The sequence below is a fragment of the Schistosoma mansoni genome (genome assembly GCF_000237925.1).
Source record: "Schistosoma mansoni, WGS project CABG00000000 data, supercontig 0221, strain Puerto Rico, whole genome shotgun sequence".
Lineage (NCBI taxonomy): Eukaryota > Metazoa > Platyhelminthes > Trematoda > Strigeidida > Schistosomatidae > Schistosoma > Schistosoma mansoni.
Window position 1 is genome coordinate 220,373 of NW_017386087.1, and position 27,854 is coordinate 248,226.

Below are 27,854 nucleotides of genomic sequence, written 5' to 3' on the forward strand. Positions count from 1 at the left end.
GGCTGTGAAATGTGTTTAGTCATGTTAAATTACCGGCCATATTAAAAGTTCTCCGTCATCTTGTTTTGCCCTTGAGGACTGGTCGACAATTTTGTTATCAAGTTGCGAGTTGTAGGGTTGGTTGCGCTATAACGTTCCGTTAATAATGTGATAAAATTGTGCTTACTATTGATTCAGAGTAACTATCGCCGACGATCTTCTGGTAAGAATATTTTCTCGTATTATTTTTTGAATGAATTAGATGTCAGAACCTCAAGAACATACCAAGCTCAATTTTTTTAATCTGAACTTAGGCGCATGGAATAATGGTTCTAATATGGAACTAGTTAATAATAGCATTTGGCCTCTCAATTCGGACTCTAACTCTTCTCATACCAAACTGGGCAACATGGGTAAACTGTATACGGTTATTTATTTAAGCTCTTCCAGCCCCAAAACAACCCGAAAAACTATCTGTCGACTCCAAACTGAATTCTACAAGTATACATATGTTAGGTTTTAATCTTATTGTTTTCAGTTTCTTGGTCTCCTAATAATCATTTGAGACCCTCTGACAAAATGTCCATTTGGTCGAGTGATATGCAAGTATCAGAAGCAAAGTCGTCACGCACTCATAACCAACTTTGGGAAAGTTCAGCTAAACAGAGTGTTCCACTTATCTATGATGATGTAAGTCACTTGTTTTTGAAACTATACGATAGGTCTGGGACTCATCTCACGATCCTGTGTTCCAAGCGCCAAGGGTTACTAGTGATTTTGATTCTTGGAAGTTTTGTCCAACACATTGTATTGGTTCTCCCACAGATACGCCTGTTACTATTGCGGATTCGGGCGTCTCGGCTGATACATCCAGGTCTTCCGACATACCTCATAGCAGCCACGCTAGTAGCCTTTCTTATGTTACTGCAATGCTTTCTGGCCTGAATCTTACGCCTAGGAACCCTGATGAATCACGTAAGTTCCCTCAGTTTAACCCATCACGATATGCCGTATCTTTTTAAACTTATAAATCTGTACCTCAGAGGGTCTTGTTATTTCAGTTAAAGTTAGGACGTTGTATTTGGACTGTTGAATGCAACAGACGGTTCAAGCTTCCGGTTTCATATTATAATTCTGTCAAAGTGCTGCAGTGCCAACATTACATGTGTACAAACCTCAGTGTTTTCGCTTCATTCCAAACCCAAAATATCTATTCTAAAGTTCGCTGTGTTTCCGAAACACGCATACAGGATCCCAGTGTGGTCATTCACTTGACCTCACCTCGCCAAAATGGACAGCTAACAAAATACGCCCTCCGTGTATCTGGCGACCCCATGACTAGTTCTCGTGGACTTGCAGGTGTAGGCATAGCACTTAGTACAAGGGCAGAACAAGCACTACTAGGATGGATCCCCGTTAACAGTCGCCTGTGTGCTGTCCGGCTAAACGGCTCCGTAAGAACTCGGAAGAATAGGGACACATCGTTGCCTTTTCGTCGTCTCTGCCTACGCTCCCACTGACTGCAGCCATGATGAAGTGAAAGATGACTTTTACAGAAAGCTCCCTGAACTTCTTCAAAAAGCTAAGCGCTCAGACATAGTATTCATTTCGGGTGACTTTAATGCCCAATTAGGCAGCTTAAATCAAACAGAAAGACATTTAAGTGAGTATTTTAGTATTCCGGCTCAACGAACCGATAATGGTGATCGTCTGTTGCAGCTATGCTCAGACAATCGTTTATTTTTAGCAAGCACTAATTTTAAGCATAAGGAGAGACATCGCCTAACATGGCGACCACCTGCACCAAACCAACGATGGACTCAAATAGACCATATTGCCATCAGTCATCGTTGGAGATACTCGATAGAAGATTGTCGCTCGTTCTGGAATATATGTTTAAACTTTGATCATGCTTTAATATGAGCACGCATTTGTTTGCGCCCTACTGGACGCAGGAAAACTACACTAAGACCCATTAAAATTGAACTGAGTGACGAGAAAGCCAAAAGTAAGTTCGAGGAACAACTGAGTTCACATCTAGGCAGTTCTGTAAACGAGACTGACCCGGATGCTGCCTGGGAAGACATACGAACAGCTGTGGAAACAGCAGTAACATCTATTAGTAATTTAAACCATAAGGTCCCAAAAAAAACAGTGAATTTCATCCAAGTCTATTGCACTGATAGATTCTCGTAAACTCATCCCATCAGGCTCTGAACACGATAAAGAGCGAAAGCAAATCAGTTCTAGGTTAAACAAAAGTCTACGGAACGATCGTGGGTAGTGGTGGGCAACGGAAACGAAATAAATGGGGAAGGTAGCCGCTGTAGGCAACATCAAACAACTCTTCAGACTAATAAAAGAAACCGGAACTAGGAAGTCAATTGTAAGCGAGACAACCTCGGAAAAGACAAAACTTTTATGTGCTCTCAGCCCAGACGTTTAGAGCGATGGGTGGAACACTTTAGAGAACAGTTTAGCTGGTCTTCAGCTACTCTACAGTTATCCACCATTCCTAAACAGTCTGAATGGAACAATGAAGCAGGTCCCCTGACTCTAGTTGAAGTTCAAAAGCCTATAGCTAATCTGAAACGAGGAAGAGCAGCTGGTCCATATGGATCGGCTCCAGAGGTCGTTAAATATGGTGGTCCAATTTTAGCGACTAGGTTGACTAATATTCTGGCTAAAATCTAGGAGTTGGACGTAATACCATCCGACTGGTCACAATCACTGATTATCCCAATAAAAAGGGCCATAATCATCCTGTGATAACCATAGAGGGATTAGCTTGACTAACATAGCATCTAAAATGCTAGCCTCAATAATTATCGCGTCCTAACTAAGACTCGTGAACTGCAAACACGAGGAAATCAGGCCGGTTTCAGACCTGGTCGTGGCTGCATCGACCACATATTCACTATTCGTCAGGTTTTAGAACACAGACATGTTTATCGGCGTCCGACAATGATAGTTTTTTCTTGACTTGAAAGCAGCATTTGACTCTGTAGACCGAGAGGCTCTGTGGCAGTGTCTGTGACTGAAAAGTGTACGTTAGTACTACATAAACCTTTTGAAGGCTCTTCACTCGAACACTACCAGTCGAGTGAGAGCTTATGGCAAACTGTCATCTGATTTTACAACCTCAAGTGGTGTCCGACAAGATTGTCCACTATCCCCATTTTTGTTTAACTTCATTATAGACCTATTGCTGGAAATAACGCTCTCGTCGACTGAATTTCCGGGTTTCGATCTCCTACCAGGAGGTCCACTTATCGACCTAGAATACGCAAATTGCATAGTCCTGTTTGGTGAAGACGCTGACAAAATGCAGGGTCTTCTGTTAGAACTGAGTAATAATGCCAGGATGTTTGCGTTGCGTTTCTCCCTATCTAAATGTAAATTGTTACTCCAGGACTGGCCTGGCCTGCATCAACACCTGAACTAAGGATAGGGAGTGAAGTAGTCGAACGCGTCGACAACTTCACTTATCTTGGAAGTCTGATCAGACCTAATGGGTTGATGTCTGACGAAATCTCTGCACGGATTCAAAAAGCTCGATTAGATTTTGCCAACTTACGTCACCTATGGCGAAGACGAGATATCCGTCTATCAATTAAGGGACGAGTATACTGCGCAGCAGTTCGCTCTGTTCTACTTTACAGCTGTGGAACGTGGCCATTAAGAGTAGAAGATGCTGTCAAGTTACTAATATTTGACCACAGATGCCTTAGAAATATTGCTCTCATCTACTGGGATCACCGGGTAAGTAATAGTGAGGTTAGACGCAGGGTATTAGGAAATGATGGTAAATCGGTTGATGAGTTTGTGAATCTTCATCGACTGAGATGGTTGGGCCATGTGTTATGTATGCCTGGACACCGATTGCCACGACGCGCACTGCTGACTAGTTTGGGGATGGTTGGAAGAGAGTTAGGGGCGGCCAAACCAAAACGTGGAATCAGTGCTTGAAGTCACTAACTTCTGGTCTGAGCCATGTTGGCAGATGCAGATTACTTGATTGTGGCCCGCGTGACTATCGTAACCAATGGTTGGAGACTCTGTGTGACATGGCTCAGAATCGATCACAATGGCGTAGGTGTATACACTCTCTGTCTTAAACTATAAGATTAAAGTTGCTTCATATCTTCCTGTTTATTTATTAATTTATTTATTTAAACACATATTGGTACAAAAGGGCACCAGATACATATGCGCCACACAAAATAATGAAAGTAGGAAGAGAAGGGATGAAAAGATAAGGCGGACTGAAATGTACAACCAGAAGACTCTTTCAGTTAAGAGAGTTAGAACCACTCTTTATGTAGAAAGTAAAAGAAGGTTACAGCAGGTTCGCCACTGGCTTCTATTCTGAGCCATATCTGATAACGTCTCTAGCCACTGTGTTGCATTACTCTCGGACCCCAGCCAGGGAGTCGTGAAGGACCAACAGAAGCTAGCCCTTTGCAGCTTTCTTTCATGCCACGACACCATGTCATACACTGACCTCCTCTCCGCTTTTTCCAACCAGTCCCAGAGTCGGCAAATAATGCACGACGTGGAAGTCTCTGGGACGACATTCGTAAAACATGTCTAAGCCACCGAAGTCGGTGTTTCAAGATGGTGACACCAATTGAATTATCGTCTCTGCGCCCGAAAACACGATGCCGAACCTCTGCATTACTAACATGGTGTTGCCACTGTATGTCAGCAATCCTTCGGAGACAACGATGATCGAACACAGAGAGTCATCTGACATCCTCAACTCGGAGAGGCCAGGTTTCACAGGCATAGAGCAAAACTGCTCTCACCGACGCGTTGTAGATCCGACCTTTTACAGCCAGACTAACATCACGAAGGCGCCAAAGATGGCCCAGATTGACATAAGCCGCTCTGGCTTTCATTATACGTGCATCAATCTCATCACTCACGCCACCACCAGCACTTATATAGCTACCTAGATACACGAACTTCTCAACTACTTCAATCTGCTCACCATCTAGGGTGAGTACAGGATGAGAATCCTGCCAGTCTTGTAGGAGTACTTTGCACTTGGAGGGTGCAAAGCACATGCCGTACCTGCGGACACTGATTGCCAACTGATTAAGTGCGGATTGCATGCCTTGGGCATTATCGCACAATAAGACAATATCATCCGCATACTCGAGGTCGAGAAGTCGTTCTCCAGGCAACATATCCACACCGCCATTACTTACATCCATCAGAGCTGTTTCCAGGATGTCATCGATGGCAAAGTTGAAGAGGAATGGTGAGATTGGGCAGTCCTGTCTAACCCCACTGCTTGAATGGAACAAGGGAGAAAGGTGGTTGTATGCCCTCATTCTGTCTGAGGTGTTTGTATACAGGGCCTTTAAGATGTTAATAAACTTCTCAGGCACACCCTTCTTCAATAGACAATCCCAGAGAACAGTCCTGTCCAACGAATCGAAGGCAGCCCTGATATCAAGAAACACTACGATTGTTGGCCTGCGATAAGTATGACGGTGTTCTAACATTTGGCGGAGGGTGAAGATGTGATCAATGCATCCTCGACCAGAACGAAAACCAGCCTGCTCCTCGCGAGTCAATCGTTCTCGGGTTTTAAACAACCTACGAAGAATGATAGAAGCCAATAGTTTGGACGCAATCGGAAGTAGACTTATCCCCCGGTAGTTATTGCAGGAACAACGTGAACCCTTTTTAAAGATAGGGACGACTATCGACTCATTCCATGATGTTGGAACACTTTCTTGCTCCCAAACCTTTGTAAACAACACCGTCAGTTCCTTAGTCAGAAAGTCACCACCATCTTTAAAAAGAGCCGGAGGTAAGTCATCTGGGCCAGGTGATTTGTAGCGCTTCAAGAGTTGGAGTTCCTTGCGGACTTCCGCCTCGTTTGGTGGTGACTGGCGATGACAGTGCCGGAAGTTAGTGCTAGCCAGAAACAGGTTGTGGTCTGTGCACAGTTGCAGCAAACGGTCCCCGTTATCTGTCCTGCGACCAACAAGTCCCCATTGGCCACCTAAACGACTCTCTTCTGTGCTTGGACGCACGACCTGAGCATTCAAGTCTCCGGCTAATACTACAATATCTGTCGAACGCGCTTTCTGGAGAAGAACTGTTAACTAGTGGTAAAACTCATCCTTGATTGCATACGGGCTGCAATCTGTCGGGGCATTGGCGGAGATGACGAAAAGACACCGTTTCTCACACTGGTTTCTTCTCACTTTGATGGAACTTTCTAATCTAACAGCACATAACCGACTGGTAATGGGGATCCAATCGATTAGTGCTGCCTCATCCCTAGCGCTTAGTGCAACACCAACGCCTGCAAGACGAGACGAGGATGCCACAGAGTCCCCGGATAAGCGCACGTGAAACAAGCTTTTCGAAGCGACAGATGGAGAGCGAATTTGTAGTACTTCACTAGAGTCTTGAATACGGGTCTCGGATAGACAGCAAACATCAACATTAAGACTTTCTAAAGACATAGCCAGCCCCATCTGTTGTCTGATCTACATTAGTGTGCGAACGTTGAAGGAAGACAGCTTGAACGGCGTACGTGGTTTCAGAAAGACTGCTCCAGTATTCGTAATCGGTGGAAGCATTCACTTTCAACCAGTGATTGGAGATCGTTTAGATAGGACAGAGTTTCCACCATGGGCGAGCTACTGCATAAGTTGGAAAGGAAGGATACACAATTTGGAAATAAAGGGAGTGAAAAAGCGACGTAGTAAACAATAATAGTAATAATAATAATAAGGTAATAATAATAATAATAATGTAAATTGTCTTTCTTCTATTAGGAACGAGAGCAGTGTAGTTAGTGTAGTGCGTCATTTCATGTCATTTGTGTGTGGGCTGTGATACTGCCCGGGTGCCCAAACCGAAGCAGGTGGTTTTCTTAGGGGGCCACACCCCGAGCCTTTCACCTAAAGGTTTGATCCACAAGGCAGTGGAGCATCGTGCGGCAATGAATTCCCATGGTAGCCGGTGACCAACAATTAATTCATACGTCATTCGTTCCCTCAGGATACTGGAGCCCATGTGCACCATTGGTTTGGAATAAGGGTTTTCCAACTCCCCTAAGTGGACTTTCCGTGTCCACTAACCCGGTTAAAGCGCCGGACATTCGCTTTTCGTCCTCTCAATTTCGTAAACAACAGTAATGCCACGAGAAGGCAGTGAGTAGGACTTCCCTGACAGAGGTTATATTCGCGTGGCCATGTGAGAGCATTTCGAGAGGGAGAGCGGACTCTCCCCACTCTCGGCCATACCAGGGCATTTGGGGGCCTTGTACTATTTCCTTACATACAATCTTTCCTTCATATATTACCACCATCAAATTAACTACGTCAATGAATTCGGTGTTCATCTTGTGCTAACGAGGTATGACAACTTGGACCGATACATAAACGTGCCTGGTCCTACGTTGTAACTGACTGACTGGTAATATCGAGTTGCAGTTGACTTCGATCACCACTACAGACCAATCACTTGCCAATTACCAGGTTAAATCCCTCAGTACGATAGATATTAGGACGGTTGTAGATTGTAGTTAGGATTTATTTGTTGGTGATCTCGTATCGAAATAATACCGAGATCGTGTTAAACAGGCTGCCGTGCGTATGTAAGTTCAAGGTCACAAACCGCGGAGAAAGTGTTTTTTTGGAACAATTAAACGAAAAGGTGCAGTAAAACAATCACTGGTGCAGTTGGTTACAATAATAGATGTTTCCATTACACCAACCGCGTTCTCTTCATAAAAGTAGATCACTACAGTCTAAATTAAATGATTTAGACAGTAGCTGACAGCGACTGTACTGGTTTTCAAATCTAAAAGCAGTTCAGTACTGACTCATTTGTAATATGAATATTAACCCGTCTCCAACTAAATTTCAAAACTGACTTCCCATACTTTGTTTTAAAAGTATCCATCTTGATAGTTAAACCTCACATTCTAAAGGTGTCACACAAGATTGGACTAGCTGACGTTAAAGATAATCGACACAAATACAGAGAAATGTATTAAGCAATTGTGTGACTAGTAACAATAGAGGGATAATATGGTTTCATCACTTTTGTCCTATAAGACTTAAGGAAATGGTGAGAAACAATGATACTCAAGGCAGCATGCTATTTGAACACCTAGTAAAATAGATTTGGTACTGAAAAACCCTAAATGTTATCGCAGTCGGTTGACGTTAGAGCAAGGGCAGATATTTTCCACTTAGTGTTGTGTCCCGATAACAATAGTGAATGGTTACTTTGGCATCCATCTATGGACTAGTATTATACATATATTTTTTATCGTATAATTGCTAAATAATTAAACTATTCATACTCATGTTCCCTTTATGGTAAGCTTTATTCTGACCTATATACTATTATTGTAAGATTTACCATTCTTGAGTTATCCCTAGTCTATTAATTGCTGTCTCCCACATTCACAGCCATATTTGGCTAAATCTTGTACAAATGTTATTTCCTATTTTATTGGTACGATGTAGTCAGTCTGTTAGGTATATAAATTCAGTATGTTTGAAATGCAATTATACCGCAGAGGCTGTTATTGATGTTCTGGAGTTAACTGACTGGGTTAGGCAAAAGCAGAACCGATAAGCACTCTAGACTGCTCGTACGGTTTTCGTGTGTCACTGTTCCAATCGATAATTCGCTGCTCTCTGATTGGCGGTTTTATCACGTCATACGTTAACAAGGCATCCACTCGGCCACAAGTTATAACACTTAGACTGATATTGTCGTAAGTGACTAGTCTGTAATATGTCAGAATCAATGCACAGCAAAGTGAAGTGTGCACCTATGATATCAAAAGATAGGTTTTATTTCGTTTCCTTGAATTTATCACGAACAGTTTCATCTATTCACTAGGTCTTAAATAATCCTACAGACTAAAACCTGTTTGAGGTTTGTCTATCTTATGGTAACAACTTTGCCAGTCGACTTACAATTATACAATAGGTCATGTTGTGTACAAATGTCCTGAATTTGAATCCCCTTGTTTCACAAAATGTGATCTGACCAAGCTATACGTTTTACAGCATCGTATCATGAACTGATTTCGCAACCATGGGCAACATCGACGTCAAAAAATACCGTTATTTCCCATATCAACAATTCGGGTTATTTTTTTGTCATAATGGTTTGTTGCGTTTCAGACTTTATCACTATGGTACCCCGAGTTTTATCTCTTGTATTTTGAGCCATTAACAACTATGATAGTTGTATTGTAATGTGGTACACACGCTGATGTGGAAAACCCAGAAAGTACAATTAACTCTCTGGACTTCTGAAATGCCACCGTAAACTTAAATTTAGCCAGAGACAAAACCTACTTAGCACTAGATCAAATATTGTGCTATTTTGCCCTCAGTTTTCAGTTTCTGCATTGGTATTTCAGTTCACTCATCTCTAACTGTAGCTTGGTGTATTTAAAAAGTTGGTGTTCACTACATACTGAATTGAACCGACTGAAAATATATATTCAGGTAGATTATACGTTAGTTCTTTAAATAATAATCTGTTGATGTGGAAATTGTTTTTGTTTCAGCGTCTCAAGTCAAAACGTCCGTTGGCTGTGCTAACGAGAATGATGTTGCGTTCTCAACAGAACAACTCTGTGACCGACTTATCAATACAAACGAGGGTTGGGGGCGACGACCAATTGATCAAGCAACACCTTGGGAGCCGTTAGATCTAAAATTGAGTGACCAAGTGAATCGCAGTGGCATAACTACACCTACACCGGGGGCTTGCCCTTCTGGGTATGTAAGTGGAAGGATATCTCATATCCACTCAACTGATTCTAACGTTTGGGCAAGTGGACCACCAACAGGAACAGGAATATGGGAAATGCATTATGAAAGTTTAGGTGGACGCTCGGCTGCTTGGCAGGAAGAATCACATTCCTTGGCTTACCGTGATGTTTCGTCTGCCACCCATATTAATTCTAATGCTTTAATAAACTGTAACATGAACGCCAATTCTCGAGGTGCAACACCAATGCCACTTAACAACCGTCTTAATACTTGTCGAGATTGGGAAGGTAATAAAAATAGTAAGCACTAAGTAGTTTAAATTGTTCATTCTGATTTGCGTACTATGTATTTTTAAAAGCCTGATTTAAAATAAGTGTATAAGAACAAATGTATCATTCTTTTAGTTTGTAGCCGTTATCTATCGTTGGTTTGTTGCATTTGTACTTACACTTTTGAGCATTTGTGCACGTTTTGATTTCCACTAGTTGGCGGTTGTATAATATATGGTAGATCTGAACTCTATAAGGAGCGTGGAAATCGCTCCAAGGTCCCAGTACACATATCAATGCACTACTTTTTTTTACCCATAGTGAAATAGAGGAAAAAGTTAGCTTTAGTGTTTTCATCACGGACTTTCAGGCTGTAATGCAAAAATGCTTTGTGGTTATATTCACGGATAAATTTTACTCAATGCAAGAGGCATTACCTTCAGTCTATCGGTTGGTAATATGGGTCTACCCGTATCTCAGACCTTACTTTGTTAATGAAGTCATTCTAGATCTACATAAACTATTCATTCATGCGTAATATTTCCTGGTTGGCTAAATGGGTCAATGAGATATAAGGTAATGCCTCTTCAGTTCTTGGGATAAGTTTATCAAACTATATAACTAAACATTCTTGCATTGTAGGTGGGGTGAATCTGTGATATAAACCTTCAACCTAACTCTAACTCCCTAGTTTTAGCACCATAGATCATTTCTATTTGTTATTTTGTGGTCGGCGGTTGTTTAGTGGGTCGTTCAAGCTCAAGTTTATGTTTTGACTTTGTCATAATTTTACGTTTCGATGGTCTCTTACCGATATAGTTAACGCATGATGTGTACGAGGGCCTAAGTTAATTACTAAAGGTTGGTTTTGTACCAATTATAGATGTAAATGCATGTAAATCTGTTCCTGTGTTTATTTGTTTCTATTTAGGATTGTCCAAAAACTGGAATTTCGGCCACTCGGAATCCTCAGACCATAACAGCTTATTATGGAACTCTGTGTGTGTGACCGATAGTGAAGATAGTGTTAGTGGAGGTATCACTCATAGATGCCCATTAGTAACAGTTGGTTCCAGCCAGGAAAGTAAGTGGTTTTTTGTCACCTCCAACCCATTATTTCCCTCATAGTAGAAATTTGTTATCATATGGTAACGATAAACCAATGGGTGCCTGCAGTTTATACTGTTTCACAATGAAGTCATGCGAATTACTTAATCCTCTCAAACGACATATCTCAGGAATGTTAGGCTCATCGCTCTATGCCTTATACAAAGCCATTCGGTCAAAAAATTTAAATCTTGCTGAAACCGCCAATTTCCTCATGACTTTTAGAATAATTCTGGCTTACATCTGGAAATATATTAATATGAAATAAACAAAAATACCTGGTACAGCGAAGTGCTAAAAACACACCACACGAATCTATACGCACGTAAAAAAGGAAACAGCATAATTAGGGCAAAACTATGAAAAGATACTGCTTAAGTAAGAACATAAATCCCAGTTTTCTCAATGTACGTCTTGCCATTCATGCAGAATTCAAAGAAAATTGGAGGATGACTGTCGGACTTAAACTTTAAGACATCCGATAGCATCTCAAACCATTTAGTTACATTATGAATTAAATCCTTATCCGATAAATTCGCCTCTTCAACAGTAATGCACCACGCCGTGATCAACTCTCAGCAGCAAATTAGAGGATTTCATAAGTTTTTATGGAGTGGTTATAACTAATTATGACTAGTCTTAACCTATAATCTTTTTTGCATATAGGACAAGACACAATCTCATGTGATTATCCTACTAGAATCGATCTTAATAATTTAACATTGTAAGTCTGATAGTCCATAACCATTCAGTGTCTAACTGAAGCTCAACATGAAAATCGTAAGAACCATATCTAGACTTAAGGTCGGTGTTCTGTTGATGCAAAGTACGGCAAGTGAGACAAATACGCTACGTTGATATACCCACCCGTTTACGCGGGTTATCGATACACTCAGGTTGAGTAAATGTATGAAAACCTGTAACTGAACACATTAAACACGCAACTGAAACGATAACCAGATCTCAACCACTGAGTTCTTTACAACTTAAAATAAATTAGTTATCAAGACAGTAGATGGAACATGTGATAGATGAAAGGAATCATTAGTTGTGTGGAGATACGGTAGCCGAACTTAATATCTTGGTAAAACAATTGAGTTATCAATATCACCTTAATTCTACCTCTTTAAAATCCATTAGTTCACAAATCCAATCAATATGGCAGGTTTCGCCTATTTTCCTAGTATATTTTTCTGACGTATAAAAATGATTATTCTGAACTTCGTGATGTTTCTGTTAAGAAGATTGACTCCAAACAGATCAACGTAGTGGTTAAAGGATGTGTTGACCTGACTGATTGTTTTAGAAACCATTCATCACTCACAGTCGTTTGTAGATGATAAATTTGTTTAACCAGCTAACCCTGCGCTCAGTAGACGTTTCTCACATAAATCGTAGATAAACATTTGCTTTTTGTTCGTTTTCCATTAGTGTAGTTGGTTTTGAGATTATATATATATATATATCCCGCTTATTTTTGTACTGAATTCGATCGAGCTAAGCGGAGTTGTATTACTAGTGGACGTATATCAAGCGGATGTAACGATTACATATTTCATTGTTCTCGGAATAATCGGTTCTAAATAATTTCCGTATTCTATGGTTTATCAGTTAAGTCAATTAGTGTATCTGTTTCATTCATATTCGCAAGTAACTCTCGATACGCTTCGAAATCATCATCACAGCCTCACTTGTGTTATGTTTGTTTTTAATTTCCGATATTCATCATTGTTGGTAGATACTAGGAATATATTGATGTTAAATTTTCATCATCGTATGATAATTTAGCTTACCAACCTAATGGTTTTGCATACATTTAGCTTTTTGGAATAGTGGAAATGTTCAACAATCCAACGGTCGTCCTGTACTTGGTAGTACCCGCCCCATAGTTCCGACACACAATCCACCGGACGAGTTCTCATGGGATCCGGATTCGAACTTTTTGAGGTCCGGTGTCAATTCGAATGGTACTGTTTCGTGGGACACGTCACCCAGTAGCGTAGTCAGCACCACTTGGGGGACTCTTGGTGCTTCCAGCTTAATAAGTCCCATACAAACTCACTTCCCACCTGTTTCAGATGATGTTAGGCATCAACAGAACTTCATGACTACTAACTCACTTCCTCAGGGATCTGTAAGTATTTCTTTTTTAATGTGTTGAAATGACATTAAAAAGTTTAGGATTACATGATTTTATATTCAACCAAATAATTTGTTGTACTTATCAATCGATGCTGGTCTGAGCTGCGTACCGGCATATGGGGAGGAAGTAAGTAGTCTAGTTTCTAGCCTAACACTAAAAGGATATTGAGCTTACATAATATAGATTTGCATTTATTTCGTAACAAGTAACTCTGACTTTTATGAAATCCATAAAATTGTTTGCTCAAGTAATGATATGAGAACCAAAACCATAGTGAGCTTTCGTATCTCAATAAGTTAGAACAGATTAAAATACATATCGTACAAAACATCTATTGTATGTTACTGTTGCATCTTGAGACGCTAACCAATATCACGCGCCAAAGTGACTAATGAGGATCCTAATTTTGACTATGTCGCTTCTGCTACTTATGTAGCATAGTGTCCCTGACTTGACCAATTATACGTCTGTCCAGCACTGTTGACTTAGAGTCGACACAGTTAAACTCCTATTAGTCCTCTATCCTTGCTTTGAGACCAGGAAGTCAGCGGCCAGTTTCCATTGTTTTATGGAGTAGCATAATATTCCGACAGCGATTCTTAGATTACATTGATAATCATTAAGCTAATTAGAATACAGTTGATATACAGGAATAATTTATTGTAAAATAATTAACAATTTTGAATGTATAAGTAGTTTTTACATGAATAGTAATGGATTTTCAGTGGGGTTTTCAATATTATAGTCATGATATGTCCGATATATAGGCTCATCCATCATTTGACCTGTAGACGCTTTATAAGCTCGAGAAAAATTTTTCAATCTGGCCCACATAGGTTCTACGTTGTTAGTGTGGACACCAGTTGTTGGGTCTAAAAAGTGCCTCATGTACCAACTTACGATGAATATATTTGTGTACATAAAGACACCAACACTCCTTCCAATCGCCTGCGTGAATTTTCGCTCCTGGTTACACACCGTTTAATAATTGGCAGGAGAGTTGAAGCCTTTCTGTTTCCAATATATGTTGGTAATGTCCTTTTTGAATTGTTCGATCCCGAAATCCGAAAACCTACTAAGGATGAGAAAACTATTACCTACCCAATCCATAAATAGTTCGAAAACTAGTTCCGAAAATTCCAGCTTTACAATATTCGTCGTTCTATTTGTTTTGATGTAATTCGTTAGTTTTGAAAACAGTTATTTAATGCAATGCATCATATCAATACTGTCTATATGTTTTTTTACAGTTTCCCCAATTTTCTCTGTGATATGACTGTAACTTCAGTCCATCTACATTTATTCATCTTAAAAGAAAGTTTTATCCACCATTTCTTAGTATTGTCTGCTAGTATCTTATGTTTTCTGTACTTGTTAGCAAGACATTGATTGGATTAAAACATGTTCCATACAGGATTATGTTAGAACACACTGACCCAATTTTAGCTAATCAGCGCTAGCAGATAATTGGAGGTTCTAGGATATACTTGTAAGAAATCATAACAATACTAACGTTTTTCTTACTGTGATTTTATCTCACTAGATTTGACTTGTTGTGATATATAATTACGCACCTGTCCAAGCCGTATTCTGATTTTGGGGACTAGTCGATTGAGGTAATGTATCCGAAGAACACAAAGCAATTAGGATGTGCGGGTCGTATAACAAAAGACTTTAAATCACTTTACTTCGTACTATTCAGAGCCCCGAAATACCCTGGTACGGCCGAGAGTGAGAAGAGTCCGTTCTCCCTCTCGAAATGCTCTCACATGGCCGCGCGTACATAGCCTCTGCCAGGGATGTCCTACTCACTGCCTGCTCGTAGCCCTACTGTTTTTTACGAAATTGAGAGGACGAAAAGCGAATGTCCGGCGCTTTAGCCGGGCTAGTGGACACGGAAAGTCCACTTAGGGGAGTTGGAAAACCCTTATTCCAAACCAATGGTGTACATGGGCTCCAGTATCCTGATGGAACAAATGGTGTATGAATCAATTGTTGGTTACCGGCTACCATGCGATTGCACCTCCTACTCCACTGCCTTGTAGATCAGACCTTTAGGTCGAAGGCCCCGATTGTGTCCCCTAAAATACCACCTGCTTCAGTCTAGGCACCCGGACAGTATCATAGCCCTCACACAAATCAAATGAGATTTGTGTGGCACATATATATCTAGTACCCGTTTGTACCAATATTTATGTGCTTAAATAAATAAAACTAAAAATTCTTTTCAGGTGAATTGACGTTGCTCACGTTAAGTAGCATATATATGTATATCGTGATTAAAATTCTTTTATTTTCCACAGGAACGATTACTAATTCACCCATACAGTAATACCTATCGCGCAGATCTGGTCAAATATTTAATGAGCCAAGGATTTAAGAGAGAAGATGCACATGCTGCGTTAATTGCCTCCAATATGGAACCAGATAAAGCTATAGTTGAATTACGGGAGCGTTACAGCACCAATAAGGCCATAAATGCCATGACACAACCTCCAGAGCTTAATCGTAATTATGGAGCTAATAGCGTTCAACACGTAACAAGAAACGGACCCATGCACCAGCTGTCGAATCATACGTCTTCATCACAGCTTGCACCTTCTGGAAATAACTCTTCGGTTTCTGCACAAAATCATCGTTTGAAGCAGTCAGGGTTGTGTGTGTCTACACAGAGTAATACAACTCAACTTTTATCTGTGCAACCAGTTCCTAACTCTCAATTCATGCGACAGCAAATTACACAACAGGTAATATGTTCACTCCAAATTACTGCATTATATAATTGCATATGCGGTTATATCATGTCTACTTTATGTACAACACCGCTCTTTTAATCATACTTCCTTCAGCTGTTATCCAATTACTGACTTATCTTTTGGACTAAATGTGCTTCTAGGATATCGATTTCCTAAATGATGCTTTTTCAAAATGTTTCCTTGATTTACTATTGATTTTATTGTGTGATCATTATATTTTATGTGCATTGAATAAATGACAGGCTCTAATCAGTGGACTGAGTCCATCTATTGGAGGTGAACTAACTAGTTTATTTAAATCGTTTAGTTTGTTGGATCGCCAAGTCTAGGCCTGAATATTCAACCGTTTTATTCAGTAAGATTAAGACCTCACTGAATTAAAGATTCAAAATTTCGACCACTTTGTTAACTGTCTGAACGCTGTTCTGTTATAGTTTTTTGATATGCTTTGAATTAACGTATTATCTGTACGTCTTTAGTTTATAAAATTAGCTCAAGCTTCATAGGTTTTATTTCCTGTATCTTGGTATCTGACTAACTGATTAACCCTCTCAGTGTGACCTTCAACTTAAACATTTTGACCTACTGGTTTTACTTAAAACCTCGACCGTAGCTACTACCTTGACGTGGTGGTCGAGCTTGCCTGTCGTGATGACCCAACCGAGCTATATTGACTCGAACATATGTTCTTGTAGGTTCTACCATGTCAGGCAGGTCGATTGGAGAACGGTAAGACTATAAGCAGCAACTCAAGGTCTGATGGCGAAGTCGTACTGCTGACTGTAGAGGGGTGTGACATCAGTAATGTGTTTCCCTCGGACAACCAGCATCTGCAGTGATGCTGCCTTCTTACAAGGAATGAAGGGGTTAGAAAAGGTTGACCCTGAAAATGTCACGCCTCACCTTACCTCACGGATTTCCGGCGGTAAGGTCCTTTGAAGAACGCAGCTAACACGTCAGAAATCCCCCACAAAAAGGCCGTGCATGACCGGCCTGAAGCAGTTGTCCCTTGGGCACTGCGGTCACGCTCCCAGGTCATTAAGACCACTTCTAATCCAATTTTCTTTTCAGGTACCTCTACAAGAACCCTTCCACGGCGTGGGCAGCCGGGAAGTGATATTAGCCCTCATACCCGTAACTGCACACGAGACCAAGTTGGTCACATTCTAATCCTTCCTACACCTAATAACTCTTATCTCCACGACTAACCCTTCCCACGTCCTTCTATCACCTCGCACCTCTAGGGCAAACGATTTGAGTACACGGAACGTTATTCCCGGTCTCCTGAAACCACGCTGTAAACTACATGTAGGAACTTTTAACGTCCGAACATAATGCCAAATGGGACAACAGGCCTCCTTAGCTAGGACTTTAGAATCTCGCACCATCAATTTGTGCTGCGTCTCCGAAACGCGCATACAAGATCCGTGTAGCGTCATTCATTTGACCTCACTATGTCATAATAAAGAACCATCTCGATACACGCTTGATTTATCTGGAAGTCCTGATGCTGCTCCCCGTGGCCTCGCTGGAGTAGGTATAGCATTAAATCCTAGGGCAGAACTAGCTCTTTTAGACTGGATTCCAGTAGACAGTCGTCTATGCGCTGTCCGACTAAACGGATCAGTAAGGACTGGGAAAGATAGGGAAACTCGTCGTTGCCTCTTCGTCGTCTCTGCCTACTCTCCCACTGACTGCAGCTCAGATGATATAAAAGATGAGTTTTACAGGAAACTTTTCGACCTTCTCCGAAAAGCTAGGCGTTCTGATGTAGTAATAGTGGCTGGTGACTTCAATGCTCAAGTAGGTAAACTAAGCGATAGGGAAAGACACCTGGGTGTGGATCTCATGGTGTCGTGGCTCAAAGGATAGATAATGGCGACCGTCTGTTGCAGCTATGCTCAGATAACCGTCTGTTTCTTGCAAATACTAACTTTAAGCATAAGGAAAAACATCTTTTGCCATGGCGACCCCCGAATTCGTCCCAACGTTTGACCCAACTAGATCACATCGCTATCAGCCACCAGTGCAGGGGCTCGATAGAAGACTGTCGCTCATTCTGGAGCACATGTTTAGACTCAGATCATGCTATAGTGCGTGCACGTATCTGTCTGCAGGGAAACCTCTCAGGGTTCTACTTAATGGTAGGCAAGCTAAGAATGTATTTCAGGAACAACTAGAAAAACAGTTAGGCAGCCATGTAAGTTGTACCCACCCCGAGGCAGCGTGGAATGACATTCGAAAAGCTGTGGAAACAGCAGTGATAACTGCTAGCATGATAAACCATAAGGTTAGGGAGAAACATTGGATCTCAACAGCATCTACCGCACTGATAGATGCTCGAAAACTCTTCCCATCTGGCTGTAAACATAACGAAAAGCGGAGTCAACTTAAGCACAGGCTAATAAGAAGCCTACTCGATGATCGCGAACAGTGGTGGGTAGCGAAAGCAAGAGAGATGGAAAAGACAGCGGCAATAGGTAACAGTAGACAACTGTTCAGACTTGTTAAAGAAACCGGTATTAGGAACTCAACTATCTCAGATAAAGTTGGACATATCATTCATTCTCAATCCAGGAGATTGGATCGATGGGCAGAACACTAGGGATCAGTTCAACTGGCCTTCGGCTACACTTTAGTTACCCACGATCCCCAGTCGTTTTGAATGGCAAGTTAATGTAAATCCTCCCACTCTTTACGAGGTGGAAAAAGCTATAGAAAATCTGAAGCGAGGAAGGGCAGTAGGCTCTGACAGGTTTACTCCTGAGATTTTTAAGGATGGTGGTCCAGTACTAGCAGCGAGATTGACTGAGTTCTTGGGTTGAATCTGAGAACTGGACGTAATTCCATCTGACTGGTCCCAATCACTGACTGTGCCAGTCTATAAGAAAGGACAAAAGTCCTCTTGTGACAATCACAGAGGGATCAGTTTGACTAATATAGTGTCTAAAACATTAGCTTCAATAATACTTGGACGCCTAACCAAAGCTCGTGAAGAGCAGACTAGAGAAAACCAGACTGGTTTTCGACCTGGACGTGGTTGCATAGACCAGATATTCACTCTACGTCAGGTCCTAGAACATAGACATACATTCAGACGTCCCACAATAGTAGTATTTCTTGACCTTAAGGCGGCATTTGACTCTGTTGATCATGAGGTTCCATGGCAATGTTTGTCACTGAAAGGAGTACCAAAGAAGTACATTAACCTTTTAAAGGCTCTCTACTCGAACACAACTGGTCGAGTTAGAGCCTATGGCGAACTGTCATCAGAATTGATTACCTCAATTGGTGTTCGTCAGGGCTGTTCACTCTCCCCATTTTTGTTTAATTTTGTCATCGACATGCCTTTAGAGATATCACTTTCATCATCTAAATCTCCAGGAGTTGAACTTTTACCAGGAGGCTCACTTGTTGACTTAGAATACGCCGATGACATAGTTCTATTTGGTGAAGACGCTGACAAAATGCAGTCTTCTGACCACTATAAGCAACTATGCAGGCATGTTCGGAATGCGATTCTCTCCCTCGAAGTGCAAAATGTTACTTCAGGATTGGGTCGCATCGACACCTGAACTAATGATAGGGAGTGAAGTAGTTGAGCGTATTGACCGCTTCACTTATCTTGCGAGTCTCATCAGCCCTTGTGGTCTGGTGTGTGACGAAATCTCAGCACGGATACAGAAGGCTCGTCTAGCTCTCGCCAACTTGCGTCATTTATGGCGTAAGCGAGATATTCGTCTAGCAACCAAAGGACGGGTTTACTACGCAACAGTTCGTTCCGTCCTACTTTATGTCAGTGAAACATGGCCAAGAAGAGTAGAGGACATTCGTAGGCTACTAGTATTCGATCATAGGTGTCTTCGAAGAATTGCTCGTATATCCTGAAACCACCGAGCCAGTAATGCAGTTGTTAGGAAACGGGTACTACGTAGGAATGGCAAGTAAGCCCCCGAATGCCCTGGTATGGCCGAGAGTGGGGAGAGTCCGCTCTCCCTCTCGAAATACTCTCACATGGCCATGCGTAATATAGCCTCTGCCAGGGAAGTCCTACTCACTGCCTTCTCGTGGCGGGGGTGTTGTATACGAAATTGAGAGGACGAAAAGCGAATATCTGGCGCTTTAACCGGGTTGGTGGGCACGGAAAGTCCACTTAGGGGAGTTGGAAAACCCTTATTCCAAACCAATGGTGCACATGGGCTCCAGTATCCTGAGGGAACGAATGACGTATGAATCAATTGTTGGTCACCGGCTACCATGGGAATGCATCGCCTCACGATGCTCCACTGCCTTGTAGATCAGACCTTTAGGTGAAAGGCTCGGGGTGTGGCCCCCTAAGAAGACCACCTGCTTCAGTTTGGGCACCTGGGTAGTATCACAGTCCTCACACAAATCTCATTTGATTTGTGTGGCGCATATGTATCTGGTACTTCCATGTACCAATATTTATGTGTATAAATAAATATAAATAAGGGATGGCAGATTTTTCACTCTTACTGTGACTGGGTCCGAGTTGCTATGAAACTTTTCACACCACAGTGAAAACAATTTATTCCTTAACTTTATTAAGTTACCTGAAACAAAATCCGTTGATTATGTTCTTCAATTTTTGTCACTCATTTGTACTCGAGGACTAATAGTATTTTTAATTTCCCTTTAGGTTCGATCAGCTTTAAACCTTTCCCTTCCAAGTCCGTTAGGTGTACAGACGAACGGAAGTGCCACAGTGGGAACTTGTGGTGGTTCGCTTTTGGGACAGCCTCCACCTCTTTCCTTATCAAGCGTTAATTCCAACATTCAAACTTCATCGTCCGCTAATCCACATTCAAGCACTAGCCTGCCAACTATTACTAGTTTATGTCCCATCAAAAATAGCCGTACATCGACTGGACCAATATCTTTAAACCAAAACTCAACAAAAAGGTCGCCCCGTCAAATTTCGATCATAAACTCCATGATTGAATTGCAGAAAAAACATCAAGTGGGTAGGATTGATTCAAATTCATACGCCTATTTATTGCATTTCTTCCTGTTTGTTGTCATTAGGACCTAGAAATTCCACTCATCACTAATTTTATTTTTGGCTTACCAAATTCCTTTTACAATCCTAAAGCGAATTTCCTCCCGGGATGTGTTTCGAGTTACTGAATTTTTTGTCTAGTAGATACGAAATTGATTTGTGTAAAATTCTTGTCCTTGGCAAACCTTGACACAGAATGTTTGGTAGTTATTCCAAGGTTTTTGAAGATGTTGGGGATGCTAGATCCCCAGAAATAACTTGGTAAACGTCTTATTTTTGTAATTTCATTTGCGCGCCGAAAGCACCCATTTATACCCTCAGATTGTATTTCTCACTTAAAAGGACTTTAAATATCATTGGTTCGTCTCCTCTTTTAATACTCTATTTTGTGACATTTACCAAGGACATTTTTATATCGTATATGTACGCCTGAGTTGTGTGTTTGTTTGTTTGTGTTTCCAGGCTGTTTGTGGAATATCTTTTTCCCTCGTCTGAATCTGGTCTTTTCTACTAGTTAGCAGGGCTGGGGGCACAGTCAATAATGTAGCTTATCCTGTTGTTGCTTTCCTGACTTTGGTTCCTTTCGCTGGTCTAGGTGATATCATAATCTCTTCAAATGTAGCAGAAGACTGTGTATCGATAACAAATATTCCAGCAACTGAATCACGAGAAGTGTGAACTTTTTTAAAACAAATTGTATGGAACTGAAGAACCTACAGTTTCTTGAAGGTTCAAATGAAATATAATGATTGCCGACATAACCTCTTTTGTTTTTTCGTTACTGCAACCAGCCATTATCGAGCTATGACATTCTCAATTCAAGTAGTGACTTCTAGAAATACTCATGATTTAGATTAACCGTATGCACGTTTAAAAATGTTACATTTCCCCAACCGGTGTTTATAATAAAAAATCTATATAACAACGCATGCTGAATAACTAATTTCGTCGGAAAAACACCCACTGAGCTGTATGTCTTGTGTTGAAATGATCTGATCTTGTTTCTTATCATCCTGATTACTCTTCTATTTTCTGCTTACAGAGTATTCAACATCAATTAAATATGTATCACAATAACCCTGCCCTTCGTTCACAACCTCAGTATGCGGACGTACTTGTTGAACTTCAAGGTCAAATGCAACAAATTGAAACTCAATTACACGGAAAGCGAGCACAGCTTAACATAACTCGTACTCAAGATTCTGTAACACAAGCTGTAAAGACCCCTTTATTACCGACGAACGGTTAGTTGTTTATGAAAGGTATTTTTCTCAACTCCAACTGTTGTTTATACTTCATAAGGTCAGAATGATTGGTTTTGAATATTGTACACAAAATGCGCAACAAATGCAGGAAATTGACAAAATACCACAACTGGGACTATGATGTGTTCATATCGCAGATTCATCTGGTAATCAGAAGTATATTAGTCGTTCCATCCGAATTGTTTTACTTAAAGTAATCACCTCTTCCTCCTAGTCATCAATATAACGGATAAACAAGGTTTTTACTCCGAATAACGTTTCTACACGTGCTACCTGAACTAAACTTTTGTCACCTGATCAGTCATCTACTCATAACCTGGCACTTGTGCATCGGTTCAAGTTGCCACACCATAACATAGCGAGATAATTCCAGTAGTAAAATCAGTGACTATAAGTGGTAGATGAAAAGATTGTTCACAGAAGATATGATCCGAGAAAATTAAATTGGTAGGGTAAAAATTGCTTTTAAGGTAATTGAGAGACTTAGGATCTAAGGGAAGACAAAGAGTAAATGTACCTGCACCGTTGCGAACGATCCTGAGCCATATTGCCCAAAGTCTTCAATCATTGGTTACGATTATCACGGACAACAACCAGGTGATTTGTACCTTTCTACACGACTTAGTCCAACTGTCAGTGACTTCATGGACTGATATCACGTTCTAGTTCGGCCGCCCGTGGCTTTCTCTCAACCTATTCTTACACTGACTAGCATCGCGTGTTGAGGTAGGCGGTGATCGGGCATACATGACACATCCTATACACCTCGGTAGATGAAGGTTCATTACCGCATCAACCGAATTGTAGGTATCACTTTTCAGTCTATCAGCATTTCGAGTTTACGTACTAGATTAAAAACAAATTTTTGTCTTGTGTTTTGTTTGCTTTTTAGGTACCGATATTTCTGATAACTCGTTTCCTGCTATTGGAACATGGATTGCTCCTTCACCACATTGTGGTGAAAATTTCGATAAAAACATCATGGATGGATCAGGTATGTAAAATAAAATACTTTCTTTTCATCCTCAGTAACGTAAAAGTCCATGAAACACAGAATAGATCTCGTTGATTACTAAGCCGTCAAAATTCTATCAATTTTGTTTCACTACTGCACTCATACTGGCGAGGTGACTAAATGCTCTATATAGCTTTTAAATTGTTTCCGTCGTTTACTAGAGTATGTATATATCAGATTTGTTAGTTCAACTTTTTGTTTAAATTCCGGCTTTCTCTAGGGTAATCCAACAGTGGGACAATTGTATATTCGATACATTACAAGTCGAAAATCTAGAGAAGCTGTCAGTCAATTGTTAAAAAGAAAAGTTAATCGAATATGGCTTGACATGATATCCAAGGACTGACGAGAACAACAGTGATACCTACCAACTATTTAAACAAAAAGGTTAATAAACAATGGATTTTGGTGACGTTCACTGAATTGTTAGATTCTTGGATACTCATTCCTTCGGGCCCTAAACACGATGGGAAGTGAAGACAAGGCTCACTTGCGTCGCTTATGGTGTGGACTAGATGTTCGCCTGCCAACTAATGAGGGAATATACTCATCATTTCTATTTTACTTTGTGGTTGTGAAACGTGGCCTCTAAAGGTAGAGCATATTTGTCGGTTATTAGTATTGTACTATAGACGTTTTTGACGGATTACTTATATACATCGGAACCACTGAGTAGACCACGCTGAGGTTAGATGGAGGGTACTACGTAGGGATAACCATTCGGTTGATGCGGTAATGAACCTTCATCTACCGAGGTGTATAGGATGTGTCATGTATGCCCGATCACCGCCTACCTCAACACGCGATGCTAGTCAGTGTAAGAATAGGTTGAGAGAAAGCCACGGGCGGCCGAACTAGAACGTGATATCAGTCCATGAAGTCACTGACAGTTGGACTAAGTCGTGTAGAAAGGTACAAATCACCTGGTTGTTGTCCGTGATAATCGTAACCAATGATTGAAGACTTTGGGCAATATGGCTCAGGATCGTTCGCAACGGTGCAGGTACATTTACTCTTTGTCTTCCCTTAGATCCTAAGTCTCTCAATTACCTTAAAAGCAATTTTTTACCCTACCAATTTAATTTTCTCGGATCATATCTTCTGTGAACAATCTTTTCATCTACCACTTATAGTCACTGATTTTACTACTGGAATTATCTCGCTATGCTATGGTGTGACAATGCTAGGTTATACGTTGCATATAAGTTACGGAATATATCAATGTAATCGTTTTCGGTTACAGTTGGTTGGTATTTCCATCTATTTTTCTATCTGTGAATATATTTGAAACCGCTAATTTAGCGAGTTTCCTTATTCCATGCTGACTTGCGCTTAATTTATATTTCTTTTTTCTGATACTAATTGTCCATTTACAGTTTCTAAAATGAGCAACTTCACACGCACTCCTACTTGCAAAATATCTGGTAATTGGTCTTCTACCTGGTCTTCATCTGCTATAAATCCATCATGTTCAAATTTCCGATCCACTCATAATCAATGGCAACTAATACATAATCAACAACGATGTGCTTTAGAGAGTAACTTGAAGTTTCCGGTGTCAAGAAACAACCCTTCGAGTACCCTATCTGGTGAAGCTCAGGGTCAATGGCTGCTGGTGCAGCCACTCTTAGGATGGAACAGTACAAGCATTCATAGTCTGCAAAACATTTTATCAACTCATTTCAAACTTACTAGTTTTCATGTTTTGAGTCCAAGCAGCTGTAGCGTACTAATAAAACTTCAAAATATCGAGGATTCACTGCACTTAGCGAAGTTTTTTGGCGACCGTTTATCTGTAGAACCGTTGTCCGATCTCGATGCTCGCGTTCATCTGCAACAGCAAGTATGTTCCGTGTCAGTTTTTCGTTTTAAATTATTTTGTAAAGAAAGTCCTGCTCCTTACATTGAATTTCTTGAAAACTTTCAAGACGTTTTAAATGAGCAACTCTTAGCATTCTGCTTAGCAGATAACTTAGTACCATTTCAGTTAACATTATATCTGTAGCACCTCACTACAACATATAAGCACTACGATATTTGTTCCCAACAGTTGTAAAAACATCAGTAAGAAGTCAGGTTGCATTTTCGTTTCATTTAATCCTGTTTTGGTTATTTGCACAGCCTCCATACAAGCGCATTTTTGTTCTCGATAAGTACCATGTGTAGCGTTCATCCGATGACCTGTAATTGACTGTTGAAATACTACCCGCAGCTTTTCATCTAGTTTCTGTTCACATTTTTCCTGAGCAGTATTCATCTTTTTTTTGTATAATTTTATTTTTCACTGAATTAATTTTTCCTAAAAGTATCTTATTTCTCCAGTTTTTAGATAATGTCTTATTTGAAAATAAAATGAGATAAAAGTTATTTTGGTTATCCATTTTTCTCAGGTATCACACTCTATGTGAAAAGAGTAGTATAATCTCGAAATAATCGTTCTGTGTGTATTACATTTGTATAGCATTTGTTACTATGTCGACTACATGCTGTTTCTCAACTTTTTTATTTTTATTTTAGTCTTTGAACGCTTTTGGAGATGGTCTAACATGCAATCAGTTTAATACATCATCTGATATACACGCCACGTCACCTAATTTGAATAGCAATGGACAGTTTTACTCCCCCATGAATTCAAATAGCAAAAAGCCCAATCCTCATATTTCTCGTTTCGGAATAACTGTATGTGGAAGCAAGTAAAGATTTGTATTTTTGAGAAAGATGTTCGTCTCATGGAATCTCTTATTCTCTGAATATCTTAGGGAAGTCTTCCAATCTCAACGCTTTCGCGTTCAGATTCACGTCTCTGAAGCGCAGCCAATCTGTTAGTAGAAAAGTTAATGACTTTCACTTAAATTATGCTCAAGTTTTGTCAGTATGTAATACTCTTTCAATACCCCTATTTAGTTCATCGTTTGCTGTGCCTACGAACATTCTGTGATCCAATATTATTACAATCATGCGTTTTGAATTTACAAAATTATATGCGGATCAAAACTAGTCAGAATTGCCTTGTTAATTATAAACGTCCTTTTATCCAATATCTCCCCATATAATATATATATATATATATATATATATATATACTAAAATACCTCATTGCCTTTCACTCATCATTATTTCTGTGTTTGCGAATGTAGCCTAACTGTTTGCCTGTTGTATGTTGCAGTTTTGTTTTTTAAGCCGTTCAGTTTTAGTAGTCTTTCATTTGTGTGCTTTTTTGGACAGTCTCTATTATCTGTAAATCGTTTCATTATTTATCTTTTTATAAAGAGACTTCTAGCATCGCCAAGGATTTAATGTTTCTGGTCTATAAGTCGAGTGTTTTCCTCGTCCGTTTTGAATAATATTTAGTTTGCCCTAAATATTATATCATTGATGTACCTATACTTCATTTGTACTCTCTTAATTTTCCTCTATATGTAGTACATTTTGCGTGATTTCATTGAGTTAATCAATCTAAACTGAGAATGTATTTTTTCATCTTAGTACAACACAGACCATGTCTTTTGATAGGCCCTAACTGTGATGTATTTAATTATGCTCATCGTTCTAATTTTCTCATCATTTCTCTCGTCTTTAAAATGCAAAAATTATTTGGTCTCCAATTCTATAAATACACTGTCCTAACTGTAGACCGGTGCAATATGTTTCTTGTCCCTCAAATCATGCTCTAGACATTACTTACCTACCTCTTAAGAACAGTAATTTTGTTTGATAAGCTTATAGCCCGTGCACCGTGTGTTAGTGTGTGTGTATGGTTAATAATACATTTTTCTTCTGACCTCAATAAGTGTGCATCATATTATCAAATTATCACTTAATAATTATAATAAAAGAACTATAATCTACTCTGTCATTAGAAATGCTTAATTTTTGCAGATCCATCCGAAATTACATAACTTCATTATCATGAAAAACTTTTATATATATATATATATATATATATATAATTGTTATTTAATTTTTTTTAAACTCCGCCAATTATTGAGATATGTAAAACATTTCCAATCAAATGGTCATCTGTTATGTACTTTGATTGTAATTGTTGCATCCAGTTTTTTCTCTGCACAATGGTCAATCTAAAACTCAAGTTAGGTTATTCTGCTACTCTTTATCGTGTATGAATATATACTTATTCCGTCTTATTTAATTATTTTGAACTCTGAATAATTCTGGCTGTTTATCACAAGCTATTATGAGTTAGTCTTTCTAATTCTCGTGTCTTGTTGTTGATTGCATTTTCCTTTAATAATTCTAGATATAACTATACTTTTGTGGTTACCTTTCTGAATATTCTGTCTAAATTGTTTTTACGCAGTCGATTTTGTTATCACAACGACTAAGTTCTTTAATTTATCATGTCATGGGCTCTCTTTTTCTCTGCTAATTAACTCATTCCGGTGCAAAGCTATATTATGCTGCCAAACTTCCTTAAACCGCATAGTCTCTGTATTTTCCTTCGTTTTGTAATTCCTGCCACATCTTAAAAAAATATCTTCGTTTTTTAACTTAGTGGATTGCTAA

General features: G+C 40.0%; 1 protein-coding gene across 1 annotated transcript; it reads left to right on the top strand.

Annotated features, from left to right (window-relative positions):
- Positions 1 to 241: 241 nt before the first annotated feature.
- Smp_168040 (hypothetical protein) lies at positions 242 to 26,351 on the top strand (the record flags this gene model as incomplete). The annotated part of the gene is made up of 13 exons (XM_018792680.1): positions 242 to 392; positions 430 to 480; positions 518 to 669; positions 702 to 954; positions 9,548 to 10,042; positions 10,956 to 11,108; positions 12,952 to 13,265; positions 15,578 to 16,021; positions 20,691 to 21,011; positions 22,093 to 22,294; positions 23,208 to 23,309; positions 24,707 to 24,945; positions 25,848 to 26,351. The coding sequence occupies 13 exons, from the start codon at positions 242 to 244 to the stop codon at positions 26,025 to 26,027; spliced, it is 3,057 nt and encodes a 1,018-aa protein (XP_018644353.1). The 3' UTR covers positions 26,028 to 26,351.
- Positions 26,352 to 27,854: the final 1,503 nt, after the last annotated feature.